Source organism: Lissotriton helveticus, chromosome 3_1 (genome assembly GCF_964261635.1).
Source record: "Lissotriton helveticus chromosome 3_1, aLisHel1.1, whole genome shotgun sequence".
NCBI lineage: Eukaryota > Metazoa > Chordata > Amphibia > Caudata > Salamandridae > Lissotriton > Lissotriton helveticus.
The window spans coordinates 1,271,236,440-1,271,254,186 of record NC_136061.1 but is presented as its reverse complement, the minus strand read 5'-3'; the positions used below and the strand labels follow the sequence as shown (position 1 = coordinate 1,271,254,186).

The following is a 17,747-nucleotide window of genomic DNA, read 5'->3' as shown; positions in this document are numbered from 1 at the left end:
TGTAAAGCATTTAGCTGCGCCGCACTGAGTCACTTTCAAAGCACAGGGATGCGGCATATTTTAAACGGATGTATGACGTTACAACGCATGCTTTTACACCGCATGCCTTTACAAAGCAGTTTTTACAACGCATACTTTTACAACGCATAATGCTTTTAGGCGCTGGGTAGTGAATAGTTTAATTTACTATTCCAACTCCAGTCCCCGTGGATAGTAGGGAAGGTTATTGGATAGTAAATTAACCTATTCTCTATCCTAGAGCGCCCCCCAGAGCAATGCGTTGTAATAGTTTGCGTTGTAAAAGTTGCGTTGTAATGGTATGTCATTGTAAAAGTTTCGTTGTAAAGGCTTAAACAATATGTTGCATCTCTGTGCTTACCCCTGCCTGCGCTTGCGCACAAACTGCTGCCATGCGCTGGCGCAGGCACCCTTGCACCTGCGTCATGGGGAGATTGCTTTTGTGCAGTTAGGGGCACTTCCTTCTCAAAAACAATCACTACAGGCATTTCCTCTTTCAATGTGTGCTGTAGAATGCAGCACGCATTGAAAGAGGAAAAAACGAGGAGAAATAAAAACATTTCTCCTAGTTGTGCCTCCCTATGCCTCCCCTGGTGAGGCGTAGCATTTAGACGCATTTACAGATTTACAATTTCTCGTAAATCTGGAAATGTGTCAGGTTCAGCAGTAAGATAGCCACCAGTTCATCACAAAAAGTGACATATTGGTGGCACAGGGGGCTTGTAAATCTGCCCCCTAAATTGTTATTTCTCTTCAGGAGTGCTAGACAAACAGATGCACTGCCGTATGTTTGTCAGATGACACAGAGGAGGTAAGGCATGCGTAACAAAGGGGCTGGGAGGGAGTTTGGTTAAAAATAAAGACAAGCGGCAACGTAATACAACAAATTCCAGAGAAGGCAGCTTCCAAATTTTTAATTCCAAATTTACAGCAGCACACCGGCAAAAATTAAGACGACAACACAGCACACCCAGACTTCCCCAAAGCTTCTCAGCCAGTTTGTTGAAAGGGTAGAGAGATTTTACATCTGTGGTGGTCGTGAGGCCTAGGAAGACATCAGAAATACCCTTCAATTTGTAATTAGGGTTTTTGGCGTGGAAGGATGTGAGTTTTAAAAGAGTAATAATGAGTGTGTGACTTCATTAAAATATTTGGGTTAGGAAGGGTTATCGAAAATACCCTGGAGTGAGACTCCATTGCAGTACATGTGATTACAGCAAATAGAGGAGTGAGTCTCACACTTTTGAGACGTGCGATATCTCTTTAAGAACTAAAAGGGTCTCTCTCTATGTAAAGCACTGCAATCCAATCCAAAATGTACACCTTAAACCCTCAGAACGCATTATGTGTGAGGTGATTTTGAGGCCAGGTTGATGGAGGGCTGGGAAGCTCTGGGTTAGTGTATTCTAAAGCAAGTCACAGATACACAGCACACACATGAAATCCTCATGCTAAAAAAACAGGCACTTGAGGAGGGTGACTAGCACGGGCGGTTGGGGGGGGTGGCGTGTTCTTAGCTGTGAAAGGGATTGAAGGGAACTAGGAAGGTTTCAGTGGGAATCGAGCCTGACTTGCACCACCATTTTGTAGCCCAATTTCTTTTCTTTCAAAAGCCTCCTCATCTCTCCCTCATACTGGAGACCCCAATTATGCATCTTCTCCTACATGACATCTCTTTTTGAGTCAGGTCAATTCTCTTTTTCTGCTCCTTTTGAGCTCATTTGAGCTGCAAGTGGCTGAACAGAGGCCCAAGAGCAGACTAAGTTTAGGTTAGGAAACAGGAGGCAGCGCCAAGGCTGTCTGTGTTTCAGTGAACAGAACCACTGTAGCCCCAAGGGTGAGTTTACCAGGAGCAGAAGCCTTCCACTACTCCTCATGCGTGGAACATTTCTAGCATGAGAGACAAAGTTCAAGTCAAAGTAATGTTGTTGATGAGATCACAAGTATATTGAGCTACATAAAATAAACAAGGGCATCCAGCACGAAGACCGGTTCAGGGATCCCTGATAGTCATGGATGTCTTTTTAGTGCCCCTGGCCACACCCTACAAGTAATACTCTAGAGGGTGCTACAGAGGGGGGGCGGGTTGCTTTGTCACGCCAGTTTACTTTTTGGGGGTGAGAACCTGGAGTTCATGGAAGATTAGAAAGCGCCTCTGGTTACTGCTGTGAGGCCCACTTTTTCAGACTGAGCTCTGATTCATTGTGAAAGGAGTTCAACCTAATTTGATGGATACCTCCCCTATACACCCCCCCTATCTTACAGAAGGGCAAAGGTTCATCTAAAGGTAGCATGCTGAGAATGACGGAACATGATCTGTTCGGGGGGCCATTCAGCACACATGCACAGTTGAGAAACTCTATGATGGCCTGCTTTATAAGAGTTGGAATGACCCACCCAGCACCTTCTCACGCCCCCCTTCCTAACCCTTCTTATAACCAGTGTGTCTTCTGCCTCCTCCCCCCTCGGCCACCCTCAGCGCCTGTCACCTCGGCCCACTACATCAATGGAATAAAAGCCCAAGCACCAGGCCTCAGCACAGGGGCTGGTGGGTGAGGGTCTCTTGATAGGATGTGTTCTTTCATGGGGATGACGACGGGGTCTGCTGCTTTCGCTTGGAGGGGATTGGGCGGGCAATGTAAGGCGCTGATATTGTCAAAACCTCAACCCTTCCTCCCACACCAAAAACAAGACATCAATTTTCCACATCTATTGATGACAGGCGACCCTCCTGTTTCTGTAAGGCGCATCCTCTCTCACGGCAAAGTCAAATGTCACACCGACATGGATGACCTATGGGGAAATAGGGAGAAGGTCTGCCACAATGAGTCCTTTTGGACAGGTGGTTGGGGCTTGGCAGTCAAAGTCAGCCCTGGCGATAATTCTGATTTTCCAATAGGTCTGATGGCCACTGGTGCTATGTCAATGGGGTTCGCTGTGTTGGAGTTTGGGGAATAGGATAGCTTAGGATGGGGACTGCAGCATGCCATCTTGGAGCTCTTGATATGCGCCCATGTTGGCCTACTGTGGCTGATCCTCCCTGGGCAACGAAAGCATGAAAGAAAAAAAAGCGAGACACATACTTCACATCAGGGACATTTTGCAATACAGCAAGCTCTCAAAGGTGAAAGTAAAACAGGGTCATGCAACACAACGAGGAAATAACATTGCAGCAGGAACACAATGAAGAAGTAGAGCAGCATTGAGGGTAAATGAGTGCCTGAGAGCAACATGGAAGCTAAACGGTGTCAGGGACACAATGCAGATGAAGAACACATGAAGCCTGATTCACAAAGGGCCTCCGCACTCGTGGTGGTGGCCCGCAGTCATGGGGGAGTATACGCACTTGGAAAACATCCCCGCAATAAGAATTCTCATTGTGGAGATTCCGCCCCAAGTGCAGAGACTCCCTTACGACTGTGGGGTTCCACAATGAGTGCGGAGGTGCTTTGCGAATCAGTCCCTACGTGCCAGAAAATGGAACGTGAAAGCAAAAGAGGAAGCACAATTGTGAAACACAAAGGTAACAAGGGTTAAGCAAGATGTCTCGTAACATCCAAGACAAATGGTGTCAGGAACACAATGTGGAAGTAAAATGGCACAAGGCTACAGAATGTGAAAGCTGAATGGATATGGCGTGTCGGAACCCATGGGAGACCAACCATCATGAGACAAAATATGGAACAAAAGCAGTGCCAGGGAACAAACGCACTGTGGAGGTATATCTGCACCAGGGCGCACAAGCAAAATAGAATTGAATAGTGCCACGTGAAAGTAAAATGGTGTCAGGCAAAACAAAATAGAAAAAGAGTGCAAGGTGTCAGGGAACACAAAATGAAAGTAAAGCAGCTAGGGAGACCAATGTAGAAGCAAAATGGTGTTAGGGAACCCAATGTGGAATTATAATGGCCTTAGAAAGCACCAGCGAGTATGAGAGAATTTTAGAATGGAGCTAGGGAACAAAGAAGGAAGTAACACAGTGTCAGAGAACACAAAGCAGATGTAAAACCTATTCATGAGAAACAATATTGAGACAAAATCTGCCGATGAACACAACATGATTTTACACCATCAGGGAAAGTGATGATTTTCAAGACCCCCATTCACAGCCAGTTTCCAGATATACTGAGGTAGCATCGTCTGCCTGACTTTCAACCTTAGCACCACCTCTCACCTTTGTCAAGCACCAGAGTCTACTCTCCCCCTGCTTTCCCCTGCCACATATGTTGTGTCCACCCTTCTGGTCAGTCGCAGGATTCTGCAGCTTTCCCCCCTGAAGCTAAACTCTTTTGATGGGGCGGGCCTCGTCACCCTGCCTCAACCTCCTGTTGCTTCATTCCAACACTGAGGGTGCCACGACCTGCCAATCAAACACTACGAGGGGGCTTAAGTTCCTCCAGTACAACATATAAGAAGCCATTCAGCCTCCACCCCAAAACTAACTTAGTGACTTCATTCGAGCCAAGCTCTAACCATAAGGAACATACTCTTTGAGGTAGCCCATCACAGCATCAGCAGCTCCGCTACTTTAATGATGACTCTGAGAATAGCTGGACTCGTCACCGATCTCATCTCAAGTGGTTCAGTGCCCCAGACACTGGCTACTTGTTGCCAGTAGACCTGTCAATTGGAAAATGAGACGCCTGAGTTAGGGACTTAGCCGTATTGCACCCTGAAAACATATTTGATTTGGGTGGGGCGCCCTGTTTAATTGTTGGTTTGACTACTTTGGTACATTTTGAGACACTTGACCTCAGACCAGGCAACTGAAAAACTAGGTCAAAAGGCGGCCATAGCATAGCATGATTGATACATTGTAGTATGCTGTCTGGCACATGCCATATTGATCGATTTGTTAAAAAGAACCCACAGTGAAAAACATGTGACCCAACACTTCTCTGAAAAAGCTAAAATATTTCCACAAAAGATAACAACAAGAAATTATATTAAACAGGCTGACTGCATAAGCACTGCTTTGAGTCATGAGTCAGTCACAGAATTCGCTAGTTGTTTCTGATTTTTTTTCTATTGCTTTATTCAGAGTCATAATTTCTGATATGTATACTGATGTCATTTTTTGAATTTCTGATCCTGATTTCACATTAAATGTATCTAATGTAACTGCTTGTGTCATGAATTTTCTAAGTTCCAAACTGTCCTCCAACTCTTTGGAGTAAGATTTCCATTCCAGGAGAGCCAGTTAAGTGCAACATTGTCTAAGGCTTGAGACACCATCAGTAAATGACAGTGCCCACCACAAACAGACTCACAGGGGTCATGTTTCCTAGTCCCAGTATTCAGGGCGTCATGTCACTTCCACTAAAACACTACATTAGCCTGGTCCTTCTACCCCAACTCTAAAGGTGGACACTTATCACCCTAGAAACAATACAGTACCTAAGCCCTCCACACAAACCGTACAGAGATCACTGCTCTGTATCCTAAGACATAGGGCTGCTCATTCATGTCCCCTGCAGTACGAATGCCATTTCCCACTACCCCAGCACTAATGGCAAGACACTTCCGAACCCAGGCACATGCTCCAATCCAGCACTATGGGGATCGCATCATGACAATCAAGTAGTCCAGGTCTACTTACCCCAACACTAAGGAAGTCCAACCCTTCCAACTCAAAGTTTTAAGGTGCCTGATGTTCCACTACATAAATAAGTGGGCACCAGTGTCAAACTACGGGTGACCACCTCATGCCAAGTCATTGCGAACACTGATTCCAGTCCTGAAGATTGCACTTACAAATCATTGACTTTAGGTATGCCTAACTAGTTCAATTCTTGCAAATCAAGATCCCAACACCAAGAATGCAGCAGGCGATCAATGTCCATAATGACCTGGAAAGAGATGCTTACCCTGTTCAACCTTTCCCTTAAAGTTGCCCACCCTTTTTTCCCCACACATTTTATAACTTCAAGGGACATATAAGGGGCTCTTACAGTGTCTGGTAGGTGCTGTCCTTTGCTTTGATGAACCGGAGAGTGAAGAAGAGGATGGCCTGCACTATCAACACCAGGATGATCCCTCCAAAAAAGCTGGTGACGCTGAAAACAGGCGGCGGGATATCAGGGTTGCCTGTCAGAGGCAAAGCTGGCGTTGGTTCTGCAGAGACAAAAAGACATGGGACTTCAATTTACTCTGTCACAGACGTCCACCCACATATCCTGCTTCCCCTCTACACTAATGGATTGTCAATTATAGCATATTGAGAGTTTATAAATGATCCATGCCGATGAAAGGTTGTTAGCCTGATGTAGATTATATTACATTTCAGGCATGATCCCTTCATACCCCTGTGATCTCTCCTTTCGTTAGGAGAGGGGTACTTGAGAAACAAACTGAGTGTAAGCTACTTTTGATTTGGGGCCTCATTTACAAGCCCATTGCGCCGCTGGGTATCACTTTTTTTGACCCACCGGCAGCGCAATGGGCTTTCTCATATTTGCAAGGCCACGTAAAGTCATTCTGCAGCACATATAGAAAGAGGAAAATGCCATCAATTATTGTTTTTGTGCAGGAAGGGTTTCCTGCACAAAAACAATCATCCCTGCAATGCAGGGACATTTGCAACATGACGCAAGGGTGTCTGCATTGGTACACAGCTGCTGTTTGCACGTCAGCGCAGGGAAGGAGGTTAAGAATGTGCTTATCCTGCAGATAAGATACGGCGCATTCCTGCCCTCTTATTTTGACACACAGAGAGCAGCAAGAAGGCTTGCTGTGCTGCCATGTGTCAAAATATAGTAAGGGAGGCCACGGGTTTCCAGCCCCTTGAGCAACATTCTTACTTGTTAGTTACCTCAAACAAGGGAGTAGGACCCTTTTCTGTCTCTCTGTTGGAATAGTCAGGATCCCTACCCTATCCAACTCTCGCTATTCCTGAACAACTAATAACCCTAGGGAGCTATATACGATACCACCTTCCTTCGCAGTGTCGTTCAGCTGCCCATGCTACAGTCTCTGTTCCCAGTACTCACACTTGGCATCATCACTGGTGTCCTGGAGGTCCCTAGGTAGGAATGTTCGCCCTGATCAAGAAACGCAGAACCCTTTTTGGAAGCGTGTCCAGATGAAGTGTAGGAGGCCCGGATCCATGCCACATTTTCAGGATAATTAAGAGTATGTAACTGATTTACATTTAAAGTTATTGCAAAATGTAACTTATGTGGATATTCTGACAATCTGGCATGGATCCAGCACCCTTAGACGTACATAAGACAACGGTGCTCTTTGAAACTTGGCAACACTGGTGAGTTCACCATCAGACCTGACCTGCCTCATTCACTCCCATCCCCCTACCTCCATCCTTGTCCCTGATAACCAATCATATATTATTCCCCAGAAGCTCCAAAAGATAAATGCAACATTTTGAGAAAATAAAAACTATATAAGAACAGTTGGTAAGGGAAACAGGCAGCACTGTTCTTACAAAGACAGCAGGGATCATCAGAGGAGTTTATGAGAAGGACTCCCTTTGCCTGCTTGCAAATCCAAATGTATTTATTTATTTTATTAATGTCATTTATTTGTGTTCTGCCGAAAGTAGCAAAGATCAGAGGTCTGGCTTTTGCTAGAACTGTGCTACTTCTTGCAGATGTTAAACCTATCTTGGAGACTGTAACCCTCTGGGTTGATGCTAGGATCTAGCAAGCAAAGCCCACTTGTCAATAATGCAAAGGCCTTGCTCCTCATGTTACTGCAGGTAATTAGTGAAAGTACTTGGTCTGCTAGGGTCTGCAAACCACTGCTCTGCTTCTAGATTGCTCCTTGTCTTTGGACCCCCAATAGCCTACCGCTCATGCACTTGTCCTGTATGCTTGTGGGTGCTCGTGCTACGGCGCTTTCCAAAGGAAGAGAACCCCACCACTATCCCCAACCCTTCCCCAAAAAATTGTGTATGTTCATCTGTTTTTTATGTTTAACTGCTGAGGCAAAGACTCCCCCAGACACTAATGGATCTAGAGGTGACTGGCTGAGATGTTGCCAGTAAGGGACCGAACGTCTTCACAGCCCGCAAGAGTTCCAGCAGGGAATGGCACTGCCAGCGCTAAGTTTTTCATTTCAATTTTTTCATTTCAATTTTTTCTTTGATTGTGATGCATTACATGAGTTGAATTGCATAGGGATTGCCTGATACTTCCATATCAACAGGCTGACCTCTGTTGAGGTGAAAAACAGTGATCAAGGATGGAGGAGAATTCCGACTCAGAGGGGAGTCATACAAGAAAGTCGCAAACGTCCAACATCAAGTGTCAGATGTTCAGAAAGTCCAGCCTTCTGGTTGGAATCCCGGTAAATTTAGCTTTTTTTCTGTTTCTCATCATAACGGTAATACTTCAAGTACCAGATTATTTGAAATATTACCTTTATAACAAGCATTGGCAACGTCAGTTGATCTGTCCTTGGAAAACTTGCAATATAATCATGATAAAATGTGATTTGTTATGATGATATGACATGATATAATACGTTATGATATTATATGATATGATATAATATGGTATAATATGATATGATATGCTAGGATGATATGACATAATAAGATATGATATGACATGATATAATATGGTATGATATGTTCTTTTTTTAATCCGTACCCTTCCATCCACTTTCCTCCACCCCTCTTCATTCTCGCCATCATACCACCCTCTGCCAGTACTCCATTCAGCCCCCCGTACCCTGCTCACTTTATCCAACAATATCAACCTCCAGGTCTTCCCTTCTCCTTACTCTTGACCTAGTTCCATGGTTGCAACATTTTTCTCTTCTACAGCAACTTTACCTGTTTTTTGTACAATTGTGTGCTGCCATCATTCGGGGACTATGCGCCATAGAAATAAATGAACTTTAAATAAGTGGTTTTTATTTTTATTTTTGTGATCGTATGTGCATAGAGTTGATATATCTAACAATGAACAATATTGTACACAAAATGGAAGGAGAGGAGAGGTGGGACCACCAGCCCTGGCACTGAAGTGGTGGATGACACAGGGCAACTTGAGAGCTTTATAAAACTTTTTCCACCCTGCAGGCAAATCTGCTACCAGTGGCGAATCCTTGGCTTCCTTATTCCCCAGTCCACAAAAAGACTCCTTACCTTTGGTCAAGATTTCTGAATCCTCGGAGTGAGTGTGAGAACCTGAAAGGAAGAGAGACAAAGAGGGAGGGAGTAATTCAGAAAGTGACAAATTCATGGAGAACACCTCATCATAACTGTTGAGTTCAGGGCCATATTTCGTAGCACCCCCTGTGGGATAAGTCTGATACTAGACTGCCCTACAGCACCTTCCTCAGACCGAAACAAGGACTGCGAGAGCTTGCAGATCCTAACAGCCAGAGGTCATGGACCATTCTCATAGAGTCTCCCTCAGGCAGAGACACAGACTGCAGGGGTGGGAGTTCCTGTAGAAGCAGGGGCCCCAGTGCATAATTTGAGCAGGGGGGGGCGTTCCAATGCTCAGAACCAGCATTTAGTTGTCAGCACCTGTACTATTGACAGTCTGTCACATGGTGGCACAGTGTTTTGAATTCAGAGATGAGCACAACAACTGTTGTTTAATAATTCAGTATAGATTAAGAATGACTAATACCTGCTGCCAAAGCCATTCTTTTAAATGTGGTGTCCTGAAATTGTCAGAATTGTAACACTTGTAGGAGTGTGACTTAGTTATGCTGTTACTGTAATTGACAGCGGCAATAGGCAGTGCAAGTGGAAGCCGCCTGCTGACTAAAGCCCTGGCTCTTATTTTTTTTACAAATTAGGCTCTGGTGACCCCACCTCATCCTGCACAGCATGTTCTGCTGGGGGACCCAGAACTGTGGGAACTAAGATATTCTCGCAGCCTGAACTCTAGCCTAATTACCACAGCACACCCAGACGAAAGAGGCAAGCACTGCAGGAGCTGGGAGATACCCATGGTCAGCACTGCACTCTTCTTCATAATGCCTCCTACTGGGAGGTTTGAGGACTGCTTGAGTTGAGAGTTCATTGACAGCCAGCAAGCCCGCTCCATTCGCTCACCGCCGCAGCTTCTGCTGCAAGACAAGAGTACGCCAGGAGATGTCGATTCTCTTAGCACAGCTATCTGCTGAAGCGCGACTGGCTTCCTGTTTGTGATATGGGTGTAATTAACCATGTAGCCTCATGGGCATCTCACCTTACCTTTGCACATCTCAGTGTCGCTGTCGACAAAACACCCCTCCTTCACGGTCTCAGTCTCTCTGCTCGGGACACAGGTGCTGTTCTCTGAAAGAGAAAAGGTGTCATGAAGCTTTAATGATGTGCAGAGTTTCCCTGGCAACAGATGCAGTCCAGGTCGTATGGAACCATGAGGAGCAGTCTGTTCTGTAGGATAAGCGGGAGGAAGCTCAGTGAGGTTGAAACACTCCCTGTCAAGGACACACTCACATGCGACCACATAAGCACACATGTACAGAAGTCCTCACATTATGGGGCCGTCCTACCCTGTTTACACTGACCTGATGATTTTCTTACAGAAATTGATATGCATTAGCTCACTGCAGGTGGGTCATGTATTTCTCTACTAGTCACCAGTAGGGCACAATGCTCTTCTGAACTTAGAAGTTATTTAAGCCATGCCACACCCACAGTAGAGGGTGCAAATTTCCCCTTCTACCGACCATGATGGTGATTGATGCCAACTGAGTTTCAACATTGAAACTATTTGAATTTGTACCTCTCAAAGACTTATCTACGCATCCTCATTTGTGTTGTTTTGTTGCAGGGATTCTGCTCAGGAACAGAATTATGCTTGGGATCATAGAACATCAGTGTTTAACACCTTATCACCTCAGTGCCTATGAGCCCGAGTTTGACTATCTATAGTGCCTCACTTGCCCTCCTAACCTTACCAGAGAAACAAGTGAATTGGCACCCCAGAACGCAACACTCTCGATCTTCTCAGGGATCGTGGTAACAGGACACACCCTTTCGCTCTCTCACTCATACTCATCCACAATAAAATAAATAAGAGACACAAAGAAAGTTTAGAATATTCATTCAAACTATTGTGTCCTAAAATGCAGTATTCTTGCCAGAAGTAGAAAATAAATGCATACTAAAAATACTGTTAGCATGGTCAATATCCCATATATCATAATGAATCCTGTCATATTATAAAACAGAATATCCTAAACCCCATTCCCATTCTACTGAAGCTCAATGATTATAGATCAAAGATCCCTGGGATTAGCAATGGACCCCGCATACACAGATGGACATTCTACATCTCAGTTGACATAGCAATCTTCTTTCAGAACCCTTGCTCAGTGTGTCTACTTAAACTCCTGTGCTAGGTCATATGACAAGACATGTGTGCTCATAAACAGCAGCTGCATTCTCGTGTTATGTCTAAGAGCAGGTGCCTGACCAGAGAGAATAACAAGGGGCATTGTTGTTTGCCCTTGTCTGTGGTGTTCAGGCTAAATCCCAGGAAAAGATAAAAAACATGAAAACATATGCAGGTTCTGTGTGAAAGCACAATATGGCACAAAAGCAAGCATGTATATATAGTAATGTGTGCAAAAGAAAATACAGCCTACAATGTGCACTATTAGGCTAACATAAGGGAAAACTACAATGGGCCATGCAGAAAACACATTACAGTTTGATTGTGTGTACCTGTGGAGGGAATGGAGACTGAGTGAAGTCTGAAATGTTTTCTTCTCAGTAACATGTTGCATCCAGTAGAAGGTATGATTCCCTCTATAGTATAAGTTAATTCTGAGTTTCCCATTTTTGGAGCAACCTCTGGTGCTGTGCCTTAGATAAACCCACAACAGGTTCCGACCTAAAAACAGTTGGTTAAACAAACCTTGTTTTGCTGCGTGGTAATGGTGCCTACAGATCTGCCCGTCTAACTTGTCTGTGCCATAGTCTGCAAACTGTGGCCTCCCACCTTTGTTTTCTGCCCAGTATTGTATGTAAACCCCAAATATCCCACTCAGGGCACAGGCAGGGAGTCTGCCAAGCTTCTATAGAGATCTATATATTCTTGTCCAGTTGATGCTGGCCCCTCCATTTTTGTGAACTTTGAAGAAGACATGAAAAAATATCTCTGTTTGGTTGGTGTGAGTCATGGTTTTTTGACTTGATTCCATACCTAGATTGGCCATGGCTTGCTGACAATACACCAGTTTAAGCAAGTGCTATCTCTCTTGAGCTGGCAGGTGGTGGTCTGGGCTTCATAAGTCATTGAGGAAAGTCTGACCAGACACATGACTCTGGAGAGTGTTGTTCACAGCAAAGCTTGGAACAAGCCTAGGACTCTGCCCTGCAAGAAGAAAGAATTGAGTTGGTCTGTAATGGGAGAGAAGAAGACCCTTGACCAAGTGGACGAAGCAAAACCTACCTGTGGAATGACAATGAACCATGAAAGAGCTATAAGGACTTTAAGATGCTGCTGACCGGAACCATCCTCATAATATCTGCTTGGTAAGAGTCTCAATAGCTCCACGTCTCAAAAGCAAATGGGAATGGAATGTTCACAGACTTTGTGGGAGCCAAGTGCTGCCAGAGGGGACAAGGGTTTCTCTCTTTCATTATAGGTCATAGTGATTTATCCTGCATGCTCAGGCTTGTCTTCTAAATTCTGGAACTGTTTGAACCACCTCACTAATCGTTATCACCCTTATAGCTGCAGCAGCAAAGAGATTTGGAGATGCAACTGGACCTATCCCTAAATCCCCATCTCCCAGGTGCTCCTGGAACCACTGGGTTCAGAGGGTGCACTAAGGGCTGTAGGTGACACCATATAATCAAGAATTCTGACTACAACCAGTTGTTCACAAGGGATGACCTCCTAAATATTGGTACCTAGGGGAGACCCACTTGGGGTACTAGCACCACATCCTACACAATGCTCGTTTGGGTTTATCTGTAGCAGGAGCTGTTCTACTGTTAAATAGTGTCCATGGGCCACCTTGTCACTTTGAACTGTAGCCCCAAATCCCACTTGAGTGGCTGTGGATAAACTCTTCTGACACCAGAAAGGAACATTTGTGGTGGCTGGGAAATCCAGTTACCCTTTAGGCTTGTAGGTGTTTGAATGTGTAACATTGCTGTGATTTTTAAGTTGTTTAGCAAAAATAGCAGCAGCTTAGGCATACACACTGAGTTCACTCCCTTGGTAAACAAGATTGCATTAAAACAAGGACAAAGGGCAGAGCTATACGTGTAAAAGTGTAAAAGTTAGACATTTGTGACTTCTTTTCAGGCAGGGCAGTACTGAGAACACAAAGCTGCCCTGGCAATTTTGTAGGACCAGCTCCCGAGAAAGAGGGAGGGTGGGGGGTGCAAGTGTGAAGCCCTGCTGCTTTTGGTACTAAGGGCCAATATTGCAGAACCTATGCAAAACCGGCACCAGTAACAAAAAAACAGCCCCCATTGCTGCAAAACCAACCCCCACCATTCCGGCCTCCCGGGACAATGCCCAATGCCCGCTGTGGCCAGTTGTACCCTGTTTTCAGGTACTTTTGTTTCATTAACCATGTATTTTTAACAGCCATGACAAATGACTGAGTTAAGGGTTTCCAGAGACAGGCACAGGAGAGTTCCAATTCTCTCTCCACAGGGTACCATATACTCAAGTATCATAGCCTTATCATTTAAGAGCTAGAATTACATGTGGAGTTGAATCTAGGCCCCAGAAGGCACAGGAGTATTCTTATTTGTTTTGTCACTCATCATTTTACTTATCCTACATACAGTATATGTAAATGAAGACCTGCTCTTTCTAAATATGTCCCTGACTAAAAATTGAGAGTATTATGCATTGTTCCTGCATCATAATCAGGACCCTTTTGCTAGACTGGACGACGGTGGAGGGAGAATGGACAATGAATAAAACGTTTTTATAAAATTGGAGAAAAAGAACTTACCTGCCACCTGCCACTCTTCTGCTCCATGCCTTTGCTGCAGCACATGCTCCCAATCTTCACTGTGGTCAATCCTGACGCTTTTCTCTTCCTTGAAAACAGCATCAGAATTGGCCTGAGTGCCGTGAATTTGCACTCCCAGAGAGACTGGGAGCCTGTGCTTGCTGTCGCAAAGCCAGCAACGCAGAAGGGTTGGAGACAGCTCAGTGCACATGCCGGTTTGGCTGCTCTGAGACAGCCAGCCAAAAGTACATGCGCACTGACAGCAGTGCCCACCACTTTTTCTCATTGCTGCCCTTGCGAAAAACCCCACCCCCAAGAATCGCCCAGCCCTTGGAACCTGAAAAATACAACAATAATAAACCTGTTTTCTTATCGTTTTAGTTTTCAGGTTCGGAAGCTTGCAGGGTGTGGGGGAGGGGGTGACGATCCTCCACCACAGTGGAGGAGGCACCACTTTGTAACACCTAGAACTTGCCAAATGCAGGTGCAACAGAACCCTAATTTGGAGCACGTTTAAGGCTGTGGTAGAAGCAGCTGCAGAACAACTTGAACGGGAGAGGTCTGCTATCATATGACTCCTTTAGGGAGTTGCTTTACCGCTCTCTGTTCCCAAATATGAACTCTCTCTCTCTCCTGCTCTATCTCTGTCTCGCTCACTCTCTCCATCTCTCTATAATCTGTCCCACATCATCCATTTTACATGACTTGAGCATGCTGCACTCCAGGCAGAGAGACATGATCTGAGGATAAAATGGATGCCATGATAATCTCCCTCTTCTTCTCTTTCTCAATCCTTCCTTCACTCTATAACCATAAATGACCTACTAGATAGCAGTAAGAAACCTAGTGAGTGACATCATGGAAGGGAATCCGCATACTGGGGAACTGCAGTAGGGCAATACTGCAAGTCTTCCTGCAGCGCTGCCATAAGCCAATGGGAAAGGGCAAGAATGCACCAGAATTTATGAAACACAGTGCATTTCTGTCCTTTCCCTCTCCACTGGCGCACTATTTTCTGCCTAGCATCAATGCAGGCACCATTGAACCATGGTGCAAAGGTGTCGGTGTTGCATGCAGGATTGATTTTGTGGAGGAAGAGGCATTTTCCGGCACCAAAATAAATCCAAAGAGGTGTTTTCCTCATTCTATGTGTGTTGCAGAATTCAGATTCAGCACACATGGAAAGAGGAAAAAATTAGGAGGACTATAAAAATATTTCTCCTCGTTATGCCTGCTTTGGGGAGGCGTACGGTTTTGGCCCTGCCCAAGGTTTATGGGATCAAGTAAATCTGGGGCAGTATCAAAATCAATGGGTGTTGTGCTGGTAAACCCACCCCAACGCCAATGGATCACCTCTTTGACGCAGAGAGAGGCTCCGCATTGTCTTACTCCATATCTATTAGGCCATGCAAAGACATGCAGAGTAGCTTTGAGTGGCCTCTTAGAGCTTGCGCCTTCGGAGCATCAAAAAAAGTGACACTCCCACAGTGCAGGCCTCATGTAAACAAGCCCAGAGTCATCATTGACAGCATGCCAGACTTAAATGGGATACTTAACTTCAATATAGGGGTGTCATCGGTTGAGATGTGAAGTAGCAAAGTTTAGTGGCAAGAAACTTTGCATAATTTTTTACAAAGTTTTCAAGGTTTGTAAACCAGAAGGCATGCAAAATTAAAAAGAAAAAGGGGAGCTTCATATGTCATTTGTGAAAGAGGGAAATCATTCCTGCTGCTAAGAGGAACCAGGAAGGGCAGTGGGTAGGCTTGTGTTACTTGACTATACTCCTCCATACAAAGCCTTCCCTTCTGGCATGTTCTCTGCCTGTCCTGTCCCACTGGACCATTATTTGCTCACTTGAGTAACCAAGCCCTCCTGTTTCTGTACCAGGATGCTAACCAACCAATGCGCCGGCCCTCGCCCCATCATGCGATGCGTGCTATTTTCAGTCACAGGACATCCTGCCATTGAGGGTTATGATATTCTTCGACTGGAATACAGCCCAGTAGTGTATCTGTGTGTGGGCTCAACTCCGCTTCTGCAAAGTCTGCAAAGTCATGTAACTTTCCCTGCCTTTCCATAGGCTCAGTGCTCTAACTTTATCACATTCATGGAGATAAACTCTTTTCCAGCCCCTAGTTATCATTTGCAATTTGAAGAAAATTCCTCATACGTTGCCATGTTCCAAGCATGCTAAATTCCCACCCAGCTACTTCCATCCCCATGTCCCTAGTGGTACCTTGTTCACAGTGGAGCCATCTGCAGCCGGTGATGTTCTGTTCCGGTTCTCCCACAAGGCATCTCTCACAGGACTCAAAGCGCTTACATTCCTCTGAAAGACAACAAGGCCAGCTATTAATTCTTGGTGCATGCCGCAAGCTTTGTTGCCATCTGTTGGCCAGAAAAAGATGGGGGGAAGAGCAAGCCACAAGATAAATGGACAGTGGCAAAAATGTTTTTTTTATGGGGGTGGGAGTTTTATATAGCGCAAACTCGACTCGAACGTATCAGAGCACTTTACATGAGCACCAGTTGCGTTACAGACGAATAGAGGTGGGAGAGCTACTAAAAGCTAGAGCTAGGATCAAACTAGATGCCTGGTTCTGGCTAAGTTCTACATCCTCTGGGAACAAGAAGCCCAAAACGAGCCAAGCTTTCACATAAGGCAATGTGGCCTAGCGGCTAGAGCTGCTGCCTCTGGGAATCCCAGTCTGAGCTCAGCATCCTGTGACTTGTGTTAAACGTCCCTGTCCCAAAAAAACACACATGTAGCCTAGTCAGTGTCTGTTATTGGTGCTCTTATTTCCTTGAAAATTTTTGCAACATGTAAACTTTCCAAAAATAGAATGTGGAGTCTGCCTGTTGTTCATGCTCTCATCTCATTCTACAAAAATTAAGGCAAAAGCATTAACCTTTGATGTCAGAAAGAGATACCTATTGAGTAGCTGTATTACACAGTGTGAGACTGGAAATCCGGGGCCTGATTTATCAAGGTTTTGCCTCAGTATTGCGCCACACATGGGGACACAAGATCGACACCACGTTGAGTGTTCCTGCAGGGCTTGATAAATCTGGACTAACGAAAGGCAGTGCAAATTGCTGCCTTGCGTTAATCTGCCCCAGGAGGCATTCCATGGATGGAGCGTGGGTTTTCCCATGCATCCACCTATGGATTTTGGTGCATTCCCCGATTTACCATTAGTGGTAGACCTGGTAATACATCGAAATGCTACGCATCCCCAGGTGAGGCTCAACAAGGAGAAATATCTTTATTTCACCTTATTTTTCCTCTTTCTATGTGTGTTGCATTCTGGGGGCCTGCGTCAACGTTAGGCAGCCAAAAGTGCACCAGTGCTAGGAAAGGACTGGAATGTGCAGTATTATGTTAAATACAATGCATTCTTGCCCTTTCGCACAGTGCATCAAGTGAGCTTGCTGCATTGCACTGTGTGAAAAAATGATTAATGTTGCCCTGGGATTAGTATTGGCTTCCCTGCTTGATCAATCTGTATGATCCTAGTCAAATACTTTATATACCTGAGCCTCAATTCTGTTCATTATCACATGACAGCACCTTCAAATATGTGAATTCAGGATGTGCATAGTACAAAAACCTCTCTTGTGTTTGAACTTATAGTCCATAATGTTCTTCAATCTATAATAAAATATCTAGGACACATATAGAGTACACATGACCACCGACGTCCCTCATTGTTCCCTTTTAGCACTGTCATCAAGGCGGGGCAGGAATGTTACTCACATCATGTTTAAAAACTCTCACTTTTAATAACTACTTCTCAATGCAGATATATAATCTATTG

At 44.9% G+C, this 17,747-nt stretch overlaps 1 protein-coding gene across 1 annotated transcript in view; it reads right to left on the bottom strand.

Moving 5' to 3' along the window:
- Nucleotides 1-531: 531 nt before the first annotated feature.
- The window catches only part of CD164L2 (CD164 molecule like 2), a 113,656-nt gene continuing 96,440 nt past the window's right edge, over nucleotides 532-17,747 (bottom strand). Inside the window, exons 2-6 of the mRNA XM_078683887.1 lie at nucleotides 16,166-16,258; nucleotides 10,193-10,276; nucleotides 9,128-9,169; nucleotides 5,970-6,132; nucleotides 532-3,058 (exon numbers count right to left, since the gene is read on the bottom strand). Of these exons, the coding sequence (XP_078540013.1) occupies nucleotides 3,040-3,058; nucleotides 5,970-6,132; nucleotides 9,128-9,169; nucleotides 10,193-10,276; nucleotides 16,166-16,258 (401 nt within the window). The 3' untranslated portion in view covers nucleotides 532-3,039. The remainder of the gene's footprint in view (nucleotides 3,059-5,969; nucleotides 6,133-9,127; nucleotides 9,170-10,192; nucleotides 10,277-16,165; nucleotides 16,259-17,747) is intronic.